At 48.1% G+C, this 14,283-nt stretch overlaps 6 protein-coding genes across 6 annotated transcripts; 4 read left to right on the top strand and 2 right to left on the bottom strand.

The window, feature by feature from the left end:
• The first annotated feature begins 1,046 nt into the window (after positions 1-1,046).
• On the top strand, positions 1,047-1,781 carry LOC110483172 (histone H1.01). The gene has a single exon (XM_021552842.3). It carries the CDS (start codon positions 1,047-1,049, stop codon positions 1,716-1,718), a length of 672 nt encoding a protein of 223 aa, XP_021408517.2. The 3' UTR covers positions 1,719-1,781.
• Positions 1,782-1,999: 218 nt separating this feature from the next.
• On the bottom strand, positions 2,000-2,571 carry LOC144246335 (histone H2A-IV). The gene has a single exon (XM_077783594.1). The coding sequence runs from the start codon at positions 2,493-2,495 to the stop codon at positions 2,106-2,108; it is 390 nt and encodes a 129-aa protein (XP_077639720.1). The 5' UTR covers positions 2,496-2,571; the 3' UTR covers positions 2,000-2,105.
• A 198-nt stretch (positions 2,572-2,769) lies between these two features.
• Positions 2,770-3,545, top strand: LOC144246336 (histone H2B 1/2/3/4/6). Its single transcript, XM_077783595.1, has one exon. It carries the CDS (start codon positions 2,840-2,842, stop codon positions 3,218-3,220), a length of 381 nt encoding a protein of 126 aa, XP_077639721.1. The 5' UTR covers positions 2,770-2,839; the 3' UTR covers positions 3,221-3,545.
• Positions 3,546-4,611: 1,066 nt separating this feature from the next.
• LOC110483069 (histone H3) lies at positions 4,612-5,577 on the top strand. The gene has a single exon (XM_021552704.3). It carries the CDS (start codon positions 4,645-4,647, stop codon positions 5,053-5,055), a length of 411 nt encoding a protein of 136 aa, XP_021408379.2. The 5' UTR covers positions 4,612-4,644; the 3' UTR covers positions 5,056-5,577.
• A 454-nt stretch (positions 5,578-6,031) lies between these two features.
• On the bottom strand, positions 6,032-6,581 carry LOC144246280 (histone H2B 1/2/3/4/6). Its single transcript, XM_077783135.1, has one exon. It carries the CDS (start codon positions 6,498-6,500, stop codon positions 6,120-6,122), a length of 381 nt encoding a protein of 126 aa, XP_077639261.1. The 5' UTR covers positions 6,501-6,581; the 3' UTR covers positions 6,032-6,119.
• A 187-nt stretch (positions 6,582-6,768) lies between these two features.
• LOC144246334 (histone H2A-IV-like) lies at positions 6,769-7,309 on the top strand. The gene has a single exon (XM_077783593.1). The coding sequence runs from the start codon at positions 6,845-6,847 to the stop codon at positions 7,232-7,234; it is 390 nt and encodes a 129-aa protein (XP_077639719.1). The 5' UTR covers positions 6,769-6,844; the 3' UTR covers positions 7,235-7,309.
• The last annotated feature ends 6,974 nt before the right edge of the window (positions 7,310-14,283 follow it).

The following is a 14,283-nucleotide window of genomic DNA, read 5'->3' as shown; positions in this document are numbered from 1 at the left end:
GCTTCTCTCAGCAGTTCTGAGAAGAAATTGTTTGCTTAAATCACTTGAATAACATTATTTTATTATAGAAATGCCTGCAGCCTCATGTCTGTTTCTTATAACGAAAACATGTACATTGTATTTTGATTTAATTTTTCTCTTTGTAAAATTGTTGTTTGTGGTTGACAAAATTCCTGAATTATAATGTAAAAGTAAGCAGGAAAATAAACATTACCTTAAAATAAGGACATACAAATGAACAGGTTTATCTATTGTGCATCATGAAAATGAGTGTTTTGGAAAAAAAAAGGGAATATAGTTAATTAAAATAATAATACAAAGAAAGAAAACAGAAAACACAGGGGGACAGAGAAATATGTACATATATGAATGTATAAGTATTCTGTGATTTTAAAGATAGCTGATCATCTAAGAGAGTTGCTTTTCAGGTTAATGCTTCTGGTGAAAATTGTCTTTCGTTTACTTTTTACCAAGTCTTGCTAGTCCTAATAGGGCACTATGTCCAAAGGTTTCATTATTTTCAAGAGATGAAGTCGTCATATTCCAGATACAGAGCCAAGTGACCACCTTGTGTTACTTGCATCGTTTCAAAGCTAATTTATGCTAAGGTAAGGTCTCGACATTACCCCCATTTTGCAGCACGTCAATGAAAAACCCTCTCAGAAACATGTACCTGATGTCACTGAGGCAGTGGTGTCAGAAGCAAAGTTTTAATCCAGAAGGAGAAATAAAAATATTATGGTCCACCTCTGAGTGCAATCCCCAAACTCGGGGATAACTGGGTCGCCTAAAACTCACTTCAAGTCCCGGTTGAAAGAAACGTCAAAAGACAAAAAAATTCTCTGTCCTCAGTAAGAATGCTAAGAAAGGGGGTACCGCGGTCCCGTTTCTCTTAAGAAAAAGGATTTTTTTGGGAGGCGAAAACACAGGGCGGGCGGCAGGGAGCGGAGCAGGGGGCGGGGCGGGCCCGGGAGCACCAATCAGCGTCCGCCGCGCTGCTATAAAAGGAGGCGCCGCCGGCGCCGCCGCACCCGCGCAGCGCCGCCATGTCAGAGAGCGCGCTCGGCCCCGCCGCCGAGGCCGCGCCCGCCGCCCCGGCCCCCGCCGCCAAGGCCGCCGCCAAGAAGCCGAAGAAGGCGGCGAGCGGCTCCAAAGCCCGCAAGCCCGCGGGGCCCAGCGTCACCGAGCTGATCACCAAGGCCGTGTCCGCCTCCAAGGAGCGCAAGGGGCTCTCCCTCGCCGCGCTCAAGAAGGCGCTGGCCGCCGGCGGCTACGATGTGGAGAAGAACAACAGCCGCATCAAGCTGGGGCTCAAGAGCCTCGTCAGCAAGGGCACCCTGGTGCAGACCAAGGGCACCGGCGCCTCCGGCTCTTTCCGACTCAACAAGAAGCCCGGAGAAGTGAAGGAAAAAGCTCCAAAAAAGAAAACTTCGGCAGTTAAATCTAAGAAGCCGGTGGCGAAGAAACCCGCCAGGGCCGCCAAAAAGCCCAAGAAGGTGGTGACAGCAAAGAGCCCCAAGAAAGCCAAGAAGCCAGCAGCCAAGAAAGTAGCAAAGAGCCCCAAGAAAATAACCAAGGTTGCCAAGCCCAAAAAGGTGGTGGCAGCAGCAGCAACAAAGAGCCCGGCTAAGGCAAAAGTGGTGAAGCCCAAAGCAGCCAAGCCAAAAGCTGCAAAAGCAAAAGTGGCCAAGTCAAAGAAGGCAGCACCCAAGAAGTAAGCCACTTCGCTGGGGAAGGCTACCTCTTCATTTAAACCCAACGGCTCTTTTAAGAGCCACCTACGTTTTCTTAAAAAGTGCTGAAATTACATGTGTTTATGTAAAAATTTTTTCTATTAATTTTGAAGCTGATTAGGTAATAAAACTAAGCTAGAGCAGTTGACAAACGTAAAAGAAAGCTCCTATACCTACTGAGGGCAGTTTCTGCTTAAATCCACGTACAAGTGAAGCATGATGGTAAAGGAAGGGGCGGCAATAAACGTTACATTTAGTCAGTTAAATCAACGAATAAAAGCAATTCAGCTCTTTAATGAGAAAGTGGGTGGCTCTTAAAAGAGCCTTTGGGTTTCTGACGGTTTTAACTTCACAGCCTTTGTTCCTCGGCGCTCACTTAGCTTTAGCCTTATGGCTGTCGGTCTTCTTGGGCAGCAGCACGGCCTGGATGTTGGGCAGCACGCCGCCCTGCGCGATCGTCACCTTGCCCAGCAGCTTGTTGAGCTCCTCGTCGTTGCGGATGGCGAGCTGCAGGTGGCGGGGGATGATGCGCGTCTTCTTGTTGTCGCGGGCCGCGTTGCCCGCCAGCTCCAGGATCTCGGCCGTCAGGTACTCCAGCACGGCCGCCAGGTACACGGGCGCGCCGGCGCCCACGCGCTCCGCGTAGTTGCCCTTGCGCAGCAGCCGGTGCACGCGGCCCACGGGGAACTGCAGCCCGGCCCGCGACGAGCGCGACTTGGCCTTGGCGCGCGCCTTGCCGCCCTGCTTCCCGCGCCCGGACATCGCAGCGACTCAGCAGCAGCAGCAACAACGGCGACCGCAGGCAACCCGGAAAAGCTGAACGAGCTCCGAGCCCGGCTCGCCGCCTGCCTTATATACAACTCGAGCGGATCGGCAGAGCCGCTTGTGATTGGCTGCGAGCGAGAGCTCGTTCGACAGCCAATGGAAAAGTGAATCGAGATCTGGCCAATAGCGAACCCCGGCGCCGTGCGCCGAGCTGAAGGTCATCCAATAGCGACGCGGCGCTGTCGGCGGCAGTGGTATAAAGCCGGCTGCCGAGGCAGTGCCGCTGCTGTGAGCTCTCGGTGGTTGTGTTTGGCGAGTGAGCAGCTGCGCTAGTTGCCGAGATGCCCGAGCCGGCCAAGTCCGCCCCCGCGCCCAAGAAGGGCTCCAAGAAGGCGGTGACCAAGACGCAGAAGAAGGGCGACAAGAAGCGCAAGAAGAGCCGCAAGGAGAGCTACTCCATCTACGTGTACAAGGTGCTGAAGCAGGTGCACCCCGACACGGGCATCTCGTCCAAGGCCATGGGCATCATGAACTCCTTCGTCAACGACATCTTCGAGCGCATCGCGGGCGAGGCGTCGCGCCTGGCGCACTACAACAAGCGCTCCACCATCACCTCGCGGGAGATCCAGACGGCCGTCCGCCTGCTGCTGCCCGGCGAGCTGGCCAAGCACGCCGTGTCCGAGGGCACCAAGGCTGTCACCAAGTACACCAGCTCCAAGTAGACGGTTTCTGTGTCCTTTGTCCGATAATTTCAACCCAAAGGCTCTTTTAAGAGCCACCCACCTTCTCAGTGAAAGAGCTGATCCTGTGGCGAGTTTCTCTTCCGCATGTTTTTCATTGCAGGGGAGACTGGGAGGGAATAACCCCTTTACCGTATAAATCTCATAATTTTGAAGGAAAGCAGAAGTTAAAAGTGTTTGCAGTAAAAAGCGTGTGTCCTGCATCTCCTAAAAACCGGGTTTACGTGCATGTGCTCTGCAGGATTGGTTTGTAAGAAAATTAACCATTTCGGTCTCAACCATCCAAAATAAATCCTCTGGTCATGGCTACGTGGTGTTTTCCATTAAGTCACGCTAACAGGAAAAAAAAAGAAAAAAAGCACGCCTGTTCCTTTAATGCCTGAATTGGACGCATTAAAAGTATAAGCAATTCCCGGTGGCCTTGATATCTCCTTGTTTTCTGTTTCTGTTTCTGAATAAGGAGATCCGGGGTGGTTAGCTGCTGGTTAGCTTCACCACCCCGAAAATGTATTTTCGCAGGTGACCTGAAAAAGAAAAGTGGGACGATGCTCTACATTTTCCTCCCCAAACTGCACAGTCCTGCATGGGCGCTACCAGCTGCCAGAGACTCCCCAGCGTAGCTTTTTCCCGGCTTTCGTCCGCCCCCCGCCGTTTCCCCGAGCCTCGTACCCGCCGCCGCCGAGCCGCGGACGGGGCCGGAGGCGGGGGGCAGAGCCGGGGCCGCGCCGCTGCCGCGCTCGGTCCGACCTGAGTGAGGACTGCGCGGAGCCTCCCCGTGGGCGGGCCCGGCCCCTCCCGCCCCTCCCGGCACGACGCTGATTGGCGGCGCTCGCGGCTCGCGGCCCCGAGCGCGCGCTTCCCCGGGGCGCGCTCCCCGCAAGGGACGCGGCGCTTCCAGCGGGCCGGGGCAGCCGCCGGGAGAGCTCGGCGGGGCCAGGGAAATCGGCTGCCGCCTGCGCCTTCAGCCTTTCTGCCGCGGCCCTGAAACGAACGCGGCTGCTGAGCGAGAAGAAACCGCGAGCCCCCGGGGAAGGAGGCGGCTGCCGGCGGCAGCTTTAGCCAGCGCTCCCGGGGCCGGCAATGGACGCGAGCGGAGCGGCTTTGGGAAAAACAGGGCGAGCCCGAGGTTCGGGCGGCGGCACCGTTCTACACCGTTCGCCTGCGGTGCCGCCGCCGCCCCGGGGCGCCTTGCAAGGCGCTGTTGGAAGGGGGCGGGGGCGGGGCGAGGCCAGGGCGCGATTGCCGCCCCGGAGGCGGGGCTTTTCCCGGGCTCGCGAGAAGCGTCCAATGGCAGCCGGCCGGCGTCGCGCGGGCGCGGGGCCGGCGCCATAAATAGCGGGGCGGCGGCGCTGTGGGCTCAGTGTGCGCTGCGCTGCGCGCGGGGGGCTGTGTGCTGGTGCTGGGCCATGGCGCGCACGAAGCAGACGGCGCGGAAGTCGACGGGCGGCAAGGCGCCCCGCAAGCAGCTGGCCACCAAGGCTGCCCGCAAGAGCGCGCCGGCCACGGGCGGCGTCAAGAAGCCGCACCGCTACCGGCCCGGCACGGTGGCGCTGCGCGAGATCCGGCGCTACCAGAAGTCCACGGAGCTGCTGATCCGCAAGCTGCCCTTCCAGCGCCTGGTGCGCGAGATCGCGCAGGACTTCAAGACCGACCTGCGCTTCCAGAGCTCGGCCGTCATGGCGCTGCAGGAGGCTAGCGAGGCCTACCTGGTGGGGCTCTTCGAGGACACCAACCTGTGCGCCATCCACGCCAAGCGCGTCACCATCATGCCCAAGGACATCCAGCTGGCCCGCCGCATCCGCGGCGAGCGCGCCTGAGTCTCCTGCCGCAGCCCTTACCGGCTGGGCATTAAAGCGGCCCATGCAAACCCAAAGGCTCTTTTAAGAGCCACTACATGCACAGTTAAAAGAGCTGTGGCGCTGATTTGAAAGAAATGTGGTTTTAGTACTGGAGGGGGGGGACCTTCATAGTTTTAAAGGCGTCTTTACCTAAAAAAATCTTGTGCTGTTGTAACATTAAGCTGCTCTGTGATATACAGGTCAAGCTGTTAAGAGTCAATGTTTTAGAGCTTAATCGTGAAATTTCCAATGAGCTCTTGGAAATGTTTGCCTATTCTGGAGCCAGATAGGTTTTGTAGTTGAATAGTTTTTAATTTTATAATATCCCTCCGGACCATTTGTTCATCGGTATTCACAGTTTTTCCAATATATCTTAATCTGTGGTCTTAAACCAATTATGTAAAATAAAAAAATCCCAGAAAATTCAGAAACACCCATAAAAAGGGGCAGCAGCTACTAAAATCTTACAGTAATAAACCTGATTAATAAGTGCTTAAGTAATGCTTGAATGTATTTGTTTTAAATCAATTTTATTTTTCAGATCGGGAAGACCAAATAAGTTTAGAGATAAAGTATTTTCTTATAAATTAATGAATTCTTAAATACACCTTTGAAATATATGGCAATTGTCTGTGGTATGGATACGAGAGGGGAGAGACGAAGGCTGAAACGGGAGGCTCATTTTCAGAAAAGACTTTGGCAAAGAGCACACAGTAGATGGACAGTACTGGGGAGCTACCCTTTAAACACCCGGCAGTTGAAGCAACATGGATAACAAGTAAAATGAAGGCTTGTCAGTAAATATCAGGGCTCAGCAGGGGAAAAAAAGGTGCAACCCTGAAAAACACAATTACAGCCTAAATCGGATTTATGTTTGTTACTGAACTAAATAACATTATTTGGGATTTAAAATTAATGACAATGCTATTTAAATTATACACTATGAAAGATCCAAAGAAATTAAAGCTCTTTTATTGAAAAAGTGGGTGGCTCTTAAAAGAGCCTTTGGGTTGAAATTATCGGACAAAGGACACAGAAACCGTCTACTTGGAGCTGGTGTACTTGGTGACAGCCTTGGTGCCCTCGGACACGGCGTGCTTGGCCAGCTCGCCGGGCAGCAGCAGGCGCACGGCCGTCTGGATCTCCCGCGAGGTGATGGTGGAGCGCTTGTTGTAGTGCGCCAGGCGCGACGCCTCGCCCGCGATGCGCTCGAAGATGTCGTTGACGAAGGAGTTCATGATGCCCATGGCCTTGGACGAGATGCCCGTGTCGGGGTGCACCTGCTTCAGCACCTTGTACACGTAGATGGAGTAGCTCTCCTTGCGGCTCTTCTTGCGCTTCTTGTCGCCCTTCTTCTGCGTCTTGGTCACCGCCTTCTTGGAGCCCTTCTTGGGCGCGGGGGCGGACTTGGCCGGCTCGGGCATCTCGGCAACTAGCGCAGCTGCTCACTCGCCAAACACAACCACCGAGAGCTCACAGCAGCGGCACTGCCTCGGCAGCCGGCTTTATACCACTGCCGCCGACAGCGCCGCGTCGCTATTGGATGACCTTCAGCTCGGCGCACGGCGCCGGGGTTCGCTATTGGCCAGATCTCGATTCACTTTTCCATTGGCTGTCGAACGAGCTCTCGCTCGCAGCCAATCACCAGCGGCTCTGCCGATCCGCCCGAGTTGTATATAAGGCAGGCGGCGAGCCGGGCTCGGAGCTCGTTCAGCTTTTCCGGGTTGCCTGCGGTCGCCGTTGTTGCTGCTGCTGCTGAGTCGCTGCGATGTCCGGGCGCGGGAAGCAGGGCGGCAAGGCGCGCGCCAAGGCCAAGTCGCGCTCGTCGCGGGCCGGGCTGCAGTTCCCCGTGGGCCGCGTGCACCGGCTGCTGCGCAAGGGCAACTACGCGGAGCGCGTGGGCGCCGGCGCGCCCGTGTACCTGGCGGCCGTGCTGGAGTACCTGACGGCCGAGATCCTGGAGCTGGCGGGCAACGCGGCCCGCGACAACAAGAAGACGCGCATCATCCCCCGCCACCTGCAGCTCGCCATCCGCAACGACGAGGAGCTCAACAAGCTGCTGGGCAAGGTGACGATCGCGCAGGGCGGCGTGCTGCCCAACATCCAGGCCGTGCTGCTGCCCAAGAAGACCGACAGCCACAAGGCTAAACCCAAGTAGATCTCATCTGGCAAACAACCCAAAGGCTCTTTTAAGAGCCACCCACATTTCTCATAAAGGGTTTGAGTCACTGCAGTTTTGATTGTCTGGTGAAAAGATACTTCAACGCGTTAATTGTCTTAAAAGTTTTTAATTGCTGTTCTTTTTAGTCTTCCTGTTTCTTTATGGAGGTTGTCTTAATGCTGCTTTCTTTTTTCGTTAACAGCTAATGTTTTTGTCGCCGAGAATTTTCGTCATTTATGCTTTTTTAGAATTGCTTAATCGGATAATGTTTTCATATTTTCAATGTCTTAACAGTGGGAAGTAGGGGTTTTATAATAGCGTAAATAACACGTGTCCTGGCCAGCGAGCTCCGTGTTTGCTGTCAGTGCTCTGTTCAGTACGTATTATATAAGAACAATCAAGTCTTAGCAGTCTGGATTGTTTCCTTTAAGAGTACTAAGTAGGAGCTAATCTTTATTGCACCTTCATATTTCAGGGAAAGTCAGGTGGGAAGGGAAGAAAAACTTGCAGACAAAAAAAGAGCCCTGAATAGTATTACGCAGTCCTGGCAGTGATTTGAACTAATTGTTTCTCAGCAGGAGGGTGCTCCTAGCCTCGGGCCCCTTACTGATCTACTTTTGCTGCCTTTTAGCGCTCATGTGGGAGACTCACCGGCTTTCCTTAGCGAAATTGTAGAACGCTAGGGAAAGGTTTCAGGCAGAGAGGAGCTGCTTCATTCCACAGGGAGGAGTTGCCCCCTACCACAGGGAGCTGTTGCCAGTGTTGCCAAGGAGCGGTCTGATGTTATGTGCCGCTGCGGTGGTGGTCACTGCACTACACTGGAAAGAGCACGATCACTTTTAATTTCGTTTTTCTGGCACTGATCACTGGATCTACACCGTCTTCTCCCTGTGGTATGGGGAATTTCGAGCAGCCAACTTGGTTTTGGGAGAAAGCGAGTCATTCTTTGAAGAGCTGCTGCTCTTACAGCAGGTCACACTGTTGCTTTAAAGTCTAATTCCCTGGTGTTGCCCTGCTGGCTTCTGATTTCCTTCTGGCTTTACTGGGGCTTTTCCTGGCTTGTTTTTCCCTTAGCATCTTATGCAGACTCTTGGCTGCAGAAGCCAGTTTTTAACATGACAGTGTCGTTTCCCATCTCTATCCTCCTGTATAGGAAAAAAAAAGAGATGTGACTTAGCATCTCTGACTTGGTGTTCGATGAATTTCATTTTCCTGAAACTGAGTCAGTGACAATTTCACCCTTTCACAGGGGAAGAAGTCTACACTCCTCTCTGTGTCACCTTGTTCCACTTCATGAGACTGTCCTCTGCATATTGAGTTGTAGCAAATAATGGGAAAAACTTCTGAGAAAAACCGTGTGTGCACTCTCAATGTTGTGTGACTAGAATAAAATTCTAGCTTGTAGGCTGTAGAAACTTCCAACAGAACAATTTTATGGCTTTCTTTTTCTTACAAAATAATACCCTGATATTGAGGGTGCGGTGGTAATAGTCAAGAAGATATATAATTAATAATAATTATTATATTAATTCCTCTCAATTTTTTTTTCCTGCTAAAGAATGTGCTCGGTTATTATGTTGTTGTAGTTTTGAGTCACATACTTAGGAAATAAAGCCATAAATTAAAGATAAGGCTACATGAGATCTGAATTATGAAAGGTCGCAGGACCTCGAATGCATACTGTACAGCCAGACGCTCTTGTAGAAATGCTTTATAGATGTGGTTTACCAAAACCGGGATAAGTGAGCAGAACAGTTTTGAAAATACAGGTATTTCCCAACAGTGAACACCGGCAGCCTCCTTTGATCGGTACAGAAGGACTTCCAGATATTTCTTTGACAAAATCTTTGTTTTGCAACAGCAGGATGGGAGAGGAAGGTGAAAACGGGAGCACTTGGCAGCTCTGACGGGACAGATCTCCGGGCGGGGCGTCACCAGCCCCCACGGCCGCTGCTGCCGCATCCCCTCCTGGTCCAGCCCCGCGCTGGAGGGAAGGATTCTGCAGCTTGGAATGGCGGGATGCGCTGTGGCCCCGGACTGACGAGCTGGCTGTGCGTTAAAACGAAGCATTCCTATAGGAATTTGTGGCTGGTTTGTTTTTTTTTTTTTTTTTTCCTTTGTTGTGCATTTAGTGATTTAATTGCAGGAGTTGGATTTGGGCGCGTTAAGGAGAAGAGCTCGGCTGACGCTGAGTTATCCCGCTGCTGCAAAATGCAGCGGGGGAGGGGGAGTGCAGGGGGTGAGTAACGGAGTGGACGGTTCCCACCAGGAACCATCATTTCTCCAGCGACAACAAAATCCTTTGGGTTTGTTGGTCAGGCCGTGACAAGCAGATATTTTCCCGCTCCCTGCGCTGGGGACAGGGACGGTGATTTAAGGAGTAATCCGTCTCTGGGAGGAGAGAAATGGCAGGGAAACACAAGATGGAGAAGGACTTCACAGTGGGAATGGGGATGTTTTGGGATTAGGAATTCATCAAGTTATACTACTCTGTGACTTCCACCAACACCTTGCACTGCAGGAGGCCCCTGGGAACAGAAGGGAGCAGGCAAAGAAAAGGGTCGGATATCTCCTGGAAGGGCAGAGCGGGACCCTGGATTTTTAGATCCAGAAATAGTTTCCTCTTCAGTTTCGCCCCAGCCACCAGTGAAAGTATATTTACTTTACCTTTGTCAAGAAAAAAACATGTAGGGTGAAGAAGAAAAGTAGACATTATTCAGTTGAGATAAAGCTATTAATTACTCCCAGCTCTTTTGCAGTTCCTGATGTTTTTCCCTGTTCTTTATACCATGCCATTTCCTGCTGAGAAATGTGAGCTGCTCTGGTAACTCTGAAGTACAACACATACACATCCTGTGAGGTTTTGCAGGACATGTAATTATCAGTTAAGGCTAAAGCTCCAGGAGCTCCAGGTGCCTGTGAAATGTGACCATTTCACTTCTCCAACGGGGTTGCTAGCAGCGATTTCAAAAGCCCCCCATGTAGAGAGCAGAAACCAACTCAGATAAATTTGGCCTCTTGAGCCAGCTCAGCTGAGGCCAGGCACCCAGGTGTGCTTGTGGTGCAGCCAGTCCAGTCTGCTGATGCTTGCAGCACAAGTGAAGGCAGATCTGTTTAAAGATGTTTTTTGATATGTTGGAAGATTGGGCCTATGTCATTCCTATAGTAATTTTAGTCCTCTTTTCTAAGAGGAATGGCTGAAGGCACTAACCTTGCTGTGTCTCAGGAGTATAAGGTAAAAAAAAAAAAATACAAACTTGATCATGTGGACTGTTCAGATTGTTTATTATTGAGGTGGCTGCTATTTGCTACAAAAAGAAAGGAGGATTCATACCAGAGATGTGTGCATTCCTTCACAGTTCTAATACTGCAAAAAAGATCAATATCCCTTCATCTATTAGAAATTCAGACTTCAGATATAACATTTTGTGTGCTTTCTTCTTATTTCAGGAATTATTTCTTCCATTTTCCTACTGCCTTTGCAAGTAAAAATACCTACATTAAATATAAGCAAGTGGGAATGCAAGTACAAAACATATTGTGGATTTTAGGTGGGATTAAAATTCCCATCTGTTCTGTAACTCTTTTCAATCTACTTGTTTTCTAGTTGTAAAATGAATTATGCTTATAATTGCTTCCTGAGATTTTTCAGTAATAAACATGAAAGGATGAATTTTTTGATTAATACCTTGTATCATTTTTGACAAGGAATGTCTTTGAAAGGCCCACTTTGATAGGGTTACAGTCAAATAATTTGGTTCTCTGTTGGCATGAAAGAAATCTAACCGAAAACACCCTTTCCACTTATACAGGCCTCTGGCTCTGTGACCCCAGCCCTTGAGGAAAGAGCTGCCTCTGCTCATTGTAATGCTTCATCCTTCCTCATAGGTGTGTGAGTTGGGAGGGGAGAAGTTCCCAGCTGAACTCCCATCTGCTTTCAGTCCTCTTCTCCAAGTGAGATTTGTGTCATGTCTTGAGCTGTGCTGTTCTCTGAATGGCACAACCCTTAGACCACTTATTTAGAATCTGAAGTCTCAGTTTTTTCATTTACCATCTAACCTCAGTTGATTTACATCACTGGCAGAAGCCATTACATCAGGGTGTGTGTAAAATCAGGTATTTTTCCCTAGTCAATTAATTCTCCTGAACTGTAATTATTTTAAAATATAATGTTTTCTATTTAAAATGAGAAATAAAGCCTCTGGGAAACTAACATTGCAATAGGTTGTCTTGGGTGTCAAGTAATTGCATTCTGCGGCCATTAAAGAGAATAAATCCAGGTTTGAGAACAGATACTGGTTTATGTCATTAACAAAACCAAAACAAATATTAAAAACTCAAACAAAAAACCTCAACACACTCCACCAAAACAAAAACCTCTCCAAAAAACCTCAAAAAGTAGCAAAATATTTATACAGTCTGTGATTTGTTCAGTTTTTGATCCAGTTGTATAGCATCTATTTTTCATTTCTGATTCACTGTTCAGTCAGTTAACTAGAGAATACAGATATTTGTTTGCCCAGCTGGTGTATTTCACTTCGGCAGAAATAAAAGAGCAGGTGTTTTCTTTTTTAAATATGATGATGAATAAACATAAATTTTACTGCAGGCATGGTCATCTAAAGAAGATATACCTTATTCCAGGAGTGATAATAATTTTATTAATCTATTAAAAAGAAAATGGGGCATTTTTTGTAACTGGTTGTATTGTTCTTCAGTGTTCTTTTTTGCTGGTTATTTACTAAGCTGTCATGTGACTCCAATCATCTGAGATACAAAAAATTGCTAATATAAAAAAATATTTTGACAAAAATGGTTTTATTACAAAGTGTAAAATTCCCCATATTCCAGATGCTATGAATTAAGAGGTGTTTTGAAGGTAAACATTGAAGGTAGATTAAAAGACAACATGAAGGGCCTGTTTATAGATTATGTGTTCAAACACTTCTCAGTATTGAGAATTGTTAGGATTAATAACTTTGCTTTGCACTGGAAGATCAGCAAGTTGGAGCCCTAGGGCTCATGGGCTGATGAGAGTGTAAACTTTTTGATAAAACTGGTGTCACACATGCTGAACAAGCTGAAACTGGCAAGTCAGAAGCAGAACGAAGATGGACCAAGGAACAAATCCCAAGAATTAAATATCTTCAAAAGGAGGCCAGCCCAGTGACCAAAAAAATCAGTATGACATCAAGAGACCACTACCAAGAATTAAGGTACTGGACTGGGGGATTGGGTTATGGGTGACACAGATATAATTAGGGTTGCAATCTGGTGTAGGGGGCTCCTCTTTGGAGATACCCAGCTCTATCTGCTCTGCACACTGGATAAAAAACTTTTTTACTTACTCAGTGAACTGGAAACTCACCTTCAAAGAGGAACCTAGGGCAGGAAAACTGTTTGAGGGGGCATCTGCTTAGTTCCCTCAAGGTTTGGTAGCAGCAGCAATAAAACCTGCTCTACCAGGACAATGCATTTGAACACCATGCCCTCTTACTCGTACTGGGTAATGTCATCTGGGAAAAATTCTGTGGCAGTAGCTCTTTGTCAGTTCAGAGACTATTCTCAGCACTGTTAGAAAAATTAGAGTTATGTTACAGTCAGATCTGATGTCAAATGCTATGTTCACATTACAGCCCCCTAATATTGCCTTATCATTCATACTGAATTTGAAAGAGGCAATCAGCAACATTTTGGTTTTTTTTTTAGTAAGACTTTCATAGGCCTAGAAACAATTTCACACACTGAAACAATCTATTAAAAAATCCTCCGAAATTCTGTGACGGCTCCTAATGAAGTGTGTGCAACACGGAGCACACAAACATAAGAAAAGCAAAATGAGCACTTATGAGCTGGGAAGCCAAAAGACACCACTGAGCTCCTACTTTAAATCAGGCAGCAGGGCTTTCCCATGATAGCTCTAGTTTGAACTGGGGTATTTTCACATGACTGATTATATACAGAATAGCCACTGACAAATTCTTCTGGTGACCATCTTCAACTGTCAAAATATGAGCACTTTGTGCTTTTCTGGTGACCCAGGAAAACTTGAAAAAGCCTAGAGACTGGATATACGGCGATTTGTAAATCTTCTAAGGTATTAGACATATACAGGCACTCAGAATAAGCAGAGTTTGCACTAAAGCACTTGGAGAGATAGCAAAACACCATTTCATACTGATAAAGTAGACTTTGGAGAATGCCTCTTCCCATTGGATATCTGAAATTCAATCTGAGAAGTCCCTATAACCCTTCAAACTGAAATTAATATTTATTAGGTAATAGGTGACAGATTTATGATGCCTGTCTTGTTACCTGTACTACCAAAGAATATGAAAGTCAGTACTAGAAAGTTCAGTTTTGTGATTCTGTGGTGCCTGTATGAATTAAGTATATTCAGAAGTTCAGGATATATACTTGCAATTTAGGATTATTCTGATCCAGTTTGAAAGTGATAATGGCTTTGATCTGCATCTATGATGGCATGTAATTATCTAAGAATGAGAGGGAGTGACTGAGAAAACCTGCAATTTGAGCCTAATTAGTAGCTACATGATAATCTAGTAGCTCACAAAGTCAATGCAGTGTCTAGTTACTTAGGGTTTTATTACAATTAGTGAAATACTAATGCAGAAGAGGTCAGATAAGTAAAAAAAAATTAATCTTCCTGTGTTTTCTTACTTGAGAGGAGAACCCAAAGCAGTCAGGGGGAGAAGCTAGGCAAGTTACTGAAAAAAAAAAAAAAAAAAAAAAATCACATGAACAGTAGGATTAAAAAGACAAATGGCGAAGACAAATGAGATTTTAGAAAGTGCTTCTGAGTTATATTTGCAAGAGCTTAAGGTAAATGGCACTTGTCGCTACAGAAATTCTTTTATAGTACAGCGGGCTATACTCCTGTGACAAAAGTAACTGCAACCCCCCAAAAACTCCAAAGACTGAGCACCACCAAGCCGTACATTTTAGAATAACAGTGCTGTACATGGATGAGCATCAATGTACAGCAATAGTTTTTCCAATTCCCTCCCGACATCACCTAAAAAACA

This window comes from Lonchura striata, chromosome 5 (genome assembly GCF_046129695.1).
Source record: "Lonchura striata isolate bLonStr1 chromosome 5, bLonStr1.mat, whole genome shotgun sequence".
Classification (NCBI taxonomy): Eukaryota; Metazoa; Chordata; class Aves; order Passeriformes; family Estrildidae; genus Lonchura; species Lonchura striata.
This window is presented reverse-complemented; position numbering and strand designations above follow the sequence as displayed.

Coding starts and splice junctions, on each gene's coding strand:
- LOC144246334 (XM_077783593.1), top strand. CDS start 6,845: ATGTCCGGGCGCGGGAAGCAGGGCGGCAAGGCGCGCGCCAAGGCCAAG.
- LOC144246335 (XM_077783594.1), bottom strand. CDS start 2,495: ATGTCCGGGCGCGGGAAGCAGGGCGGCAAGGCGCGCGCCAAGGCCAAG.
- LOC144246280 (XM_077783135.1), bottom strand. CDS start 6,500: ATGCCCGAGCCGGCCAAGTCCGCCCCCGCGCCCAAGAAGGGCTCCAAG.
- LOC110483172 (XM_021552842.3), top strand. CDS start 1,047: ATGTCAGAGAGCGCGCTCGGCCCCGCCGCCGAGGCCGCGCCCGCCGCC.
- LOC144246336 (XM_077783595.1), top strand. CDS start 2,840: ATGCCCGAGCCGGCCAAGTCCGCCCCCGCGCCCAAGAAGGGCTCCAAG.
- LOC110483069 (XM_021552704.3), top strand. CDS start 4,645: ATGGCGCGCACGAAGCAGACGGCGCGGAAGTCGACGGGCGGCAAGGCG.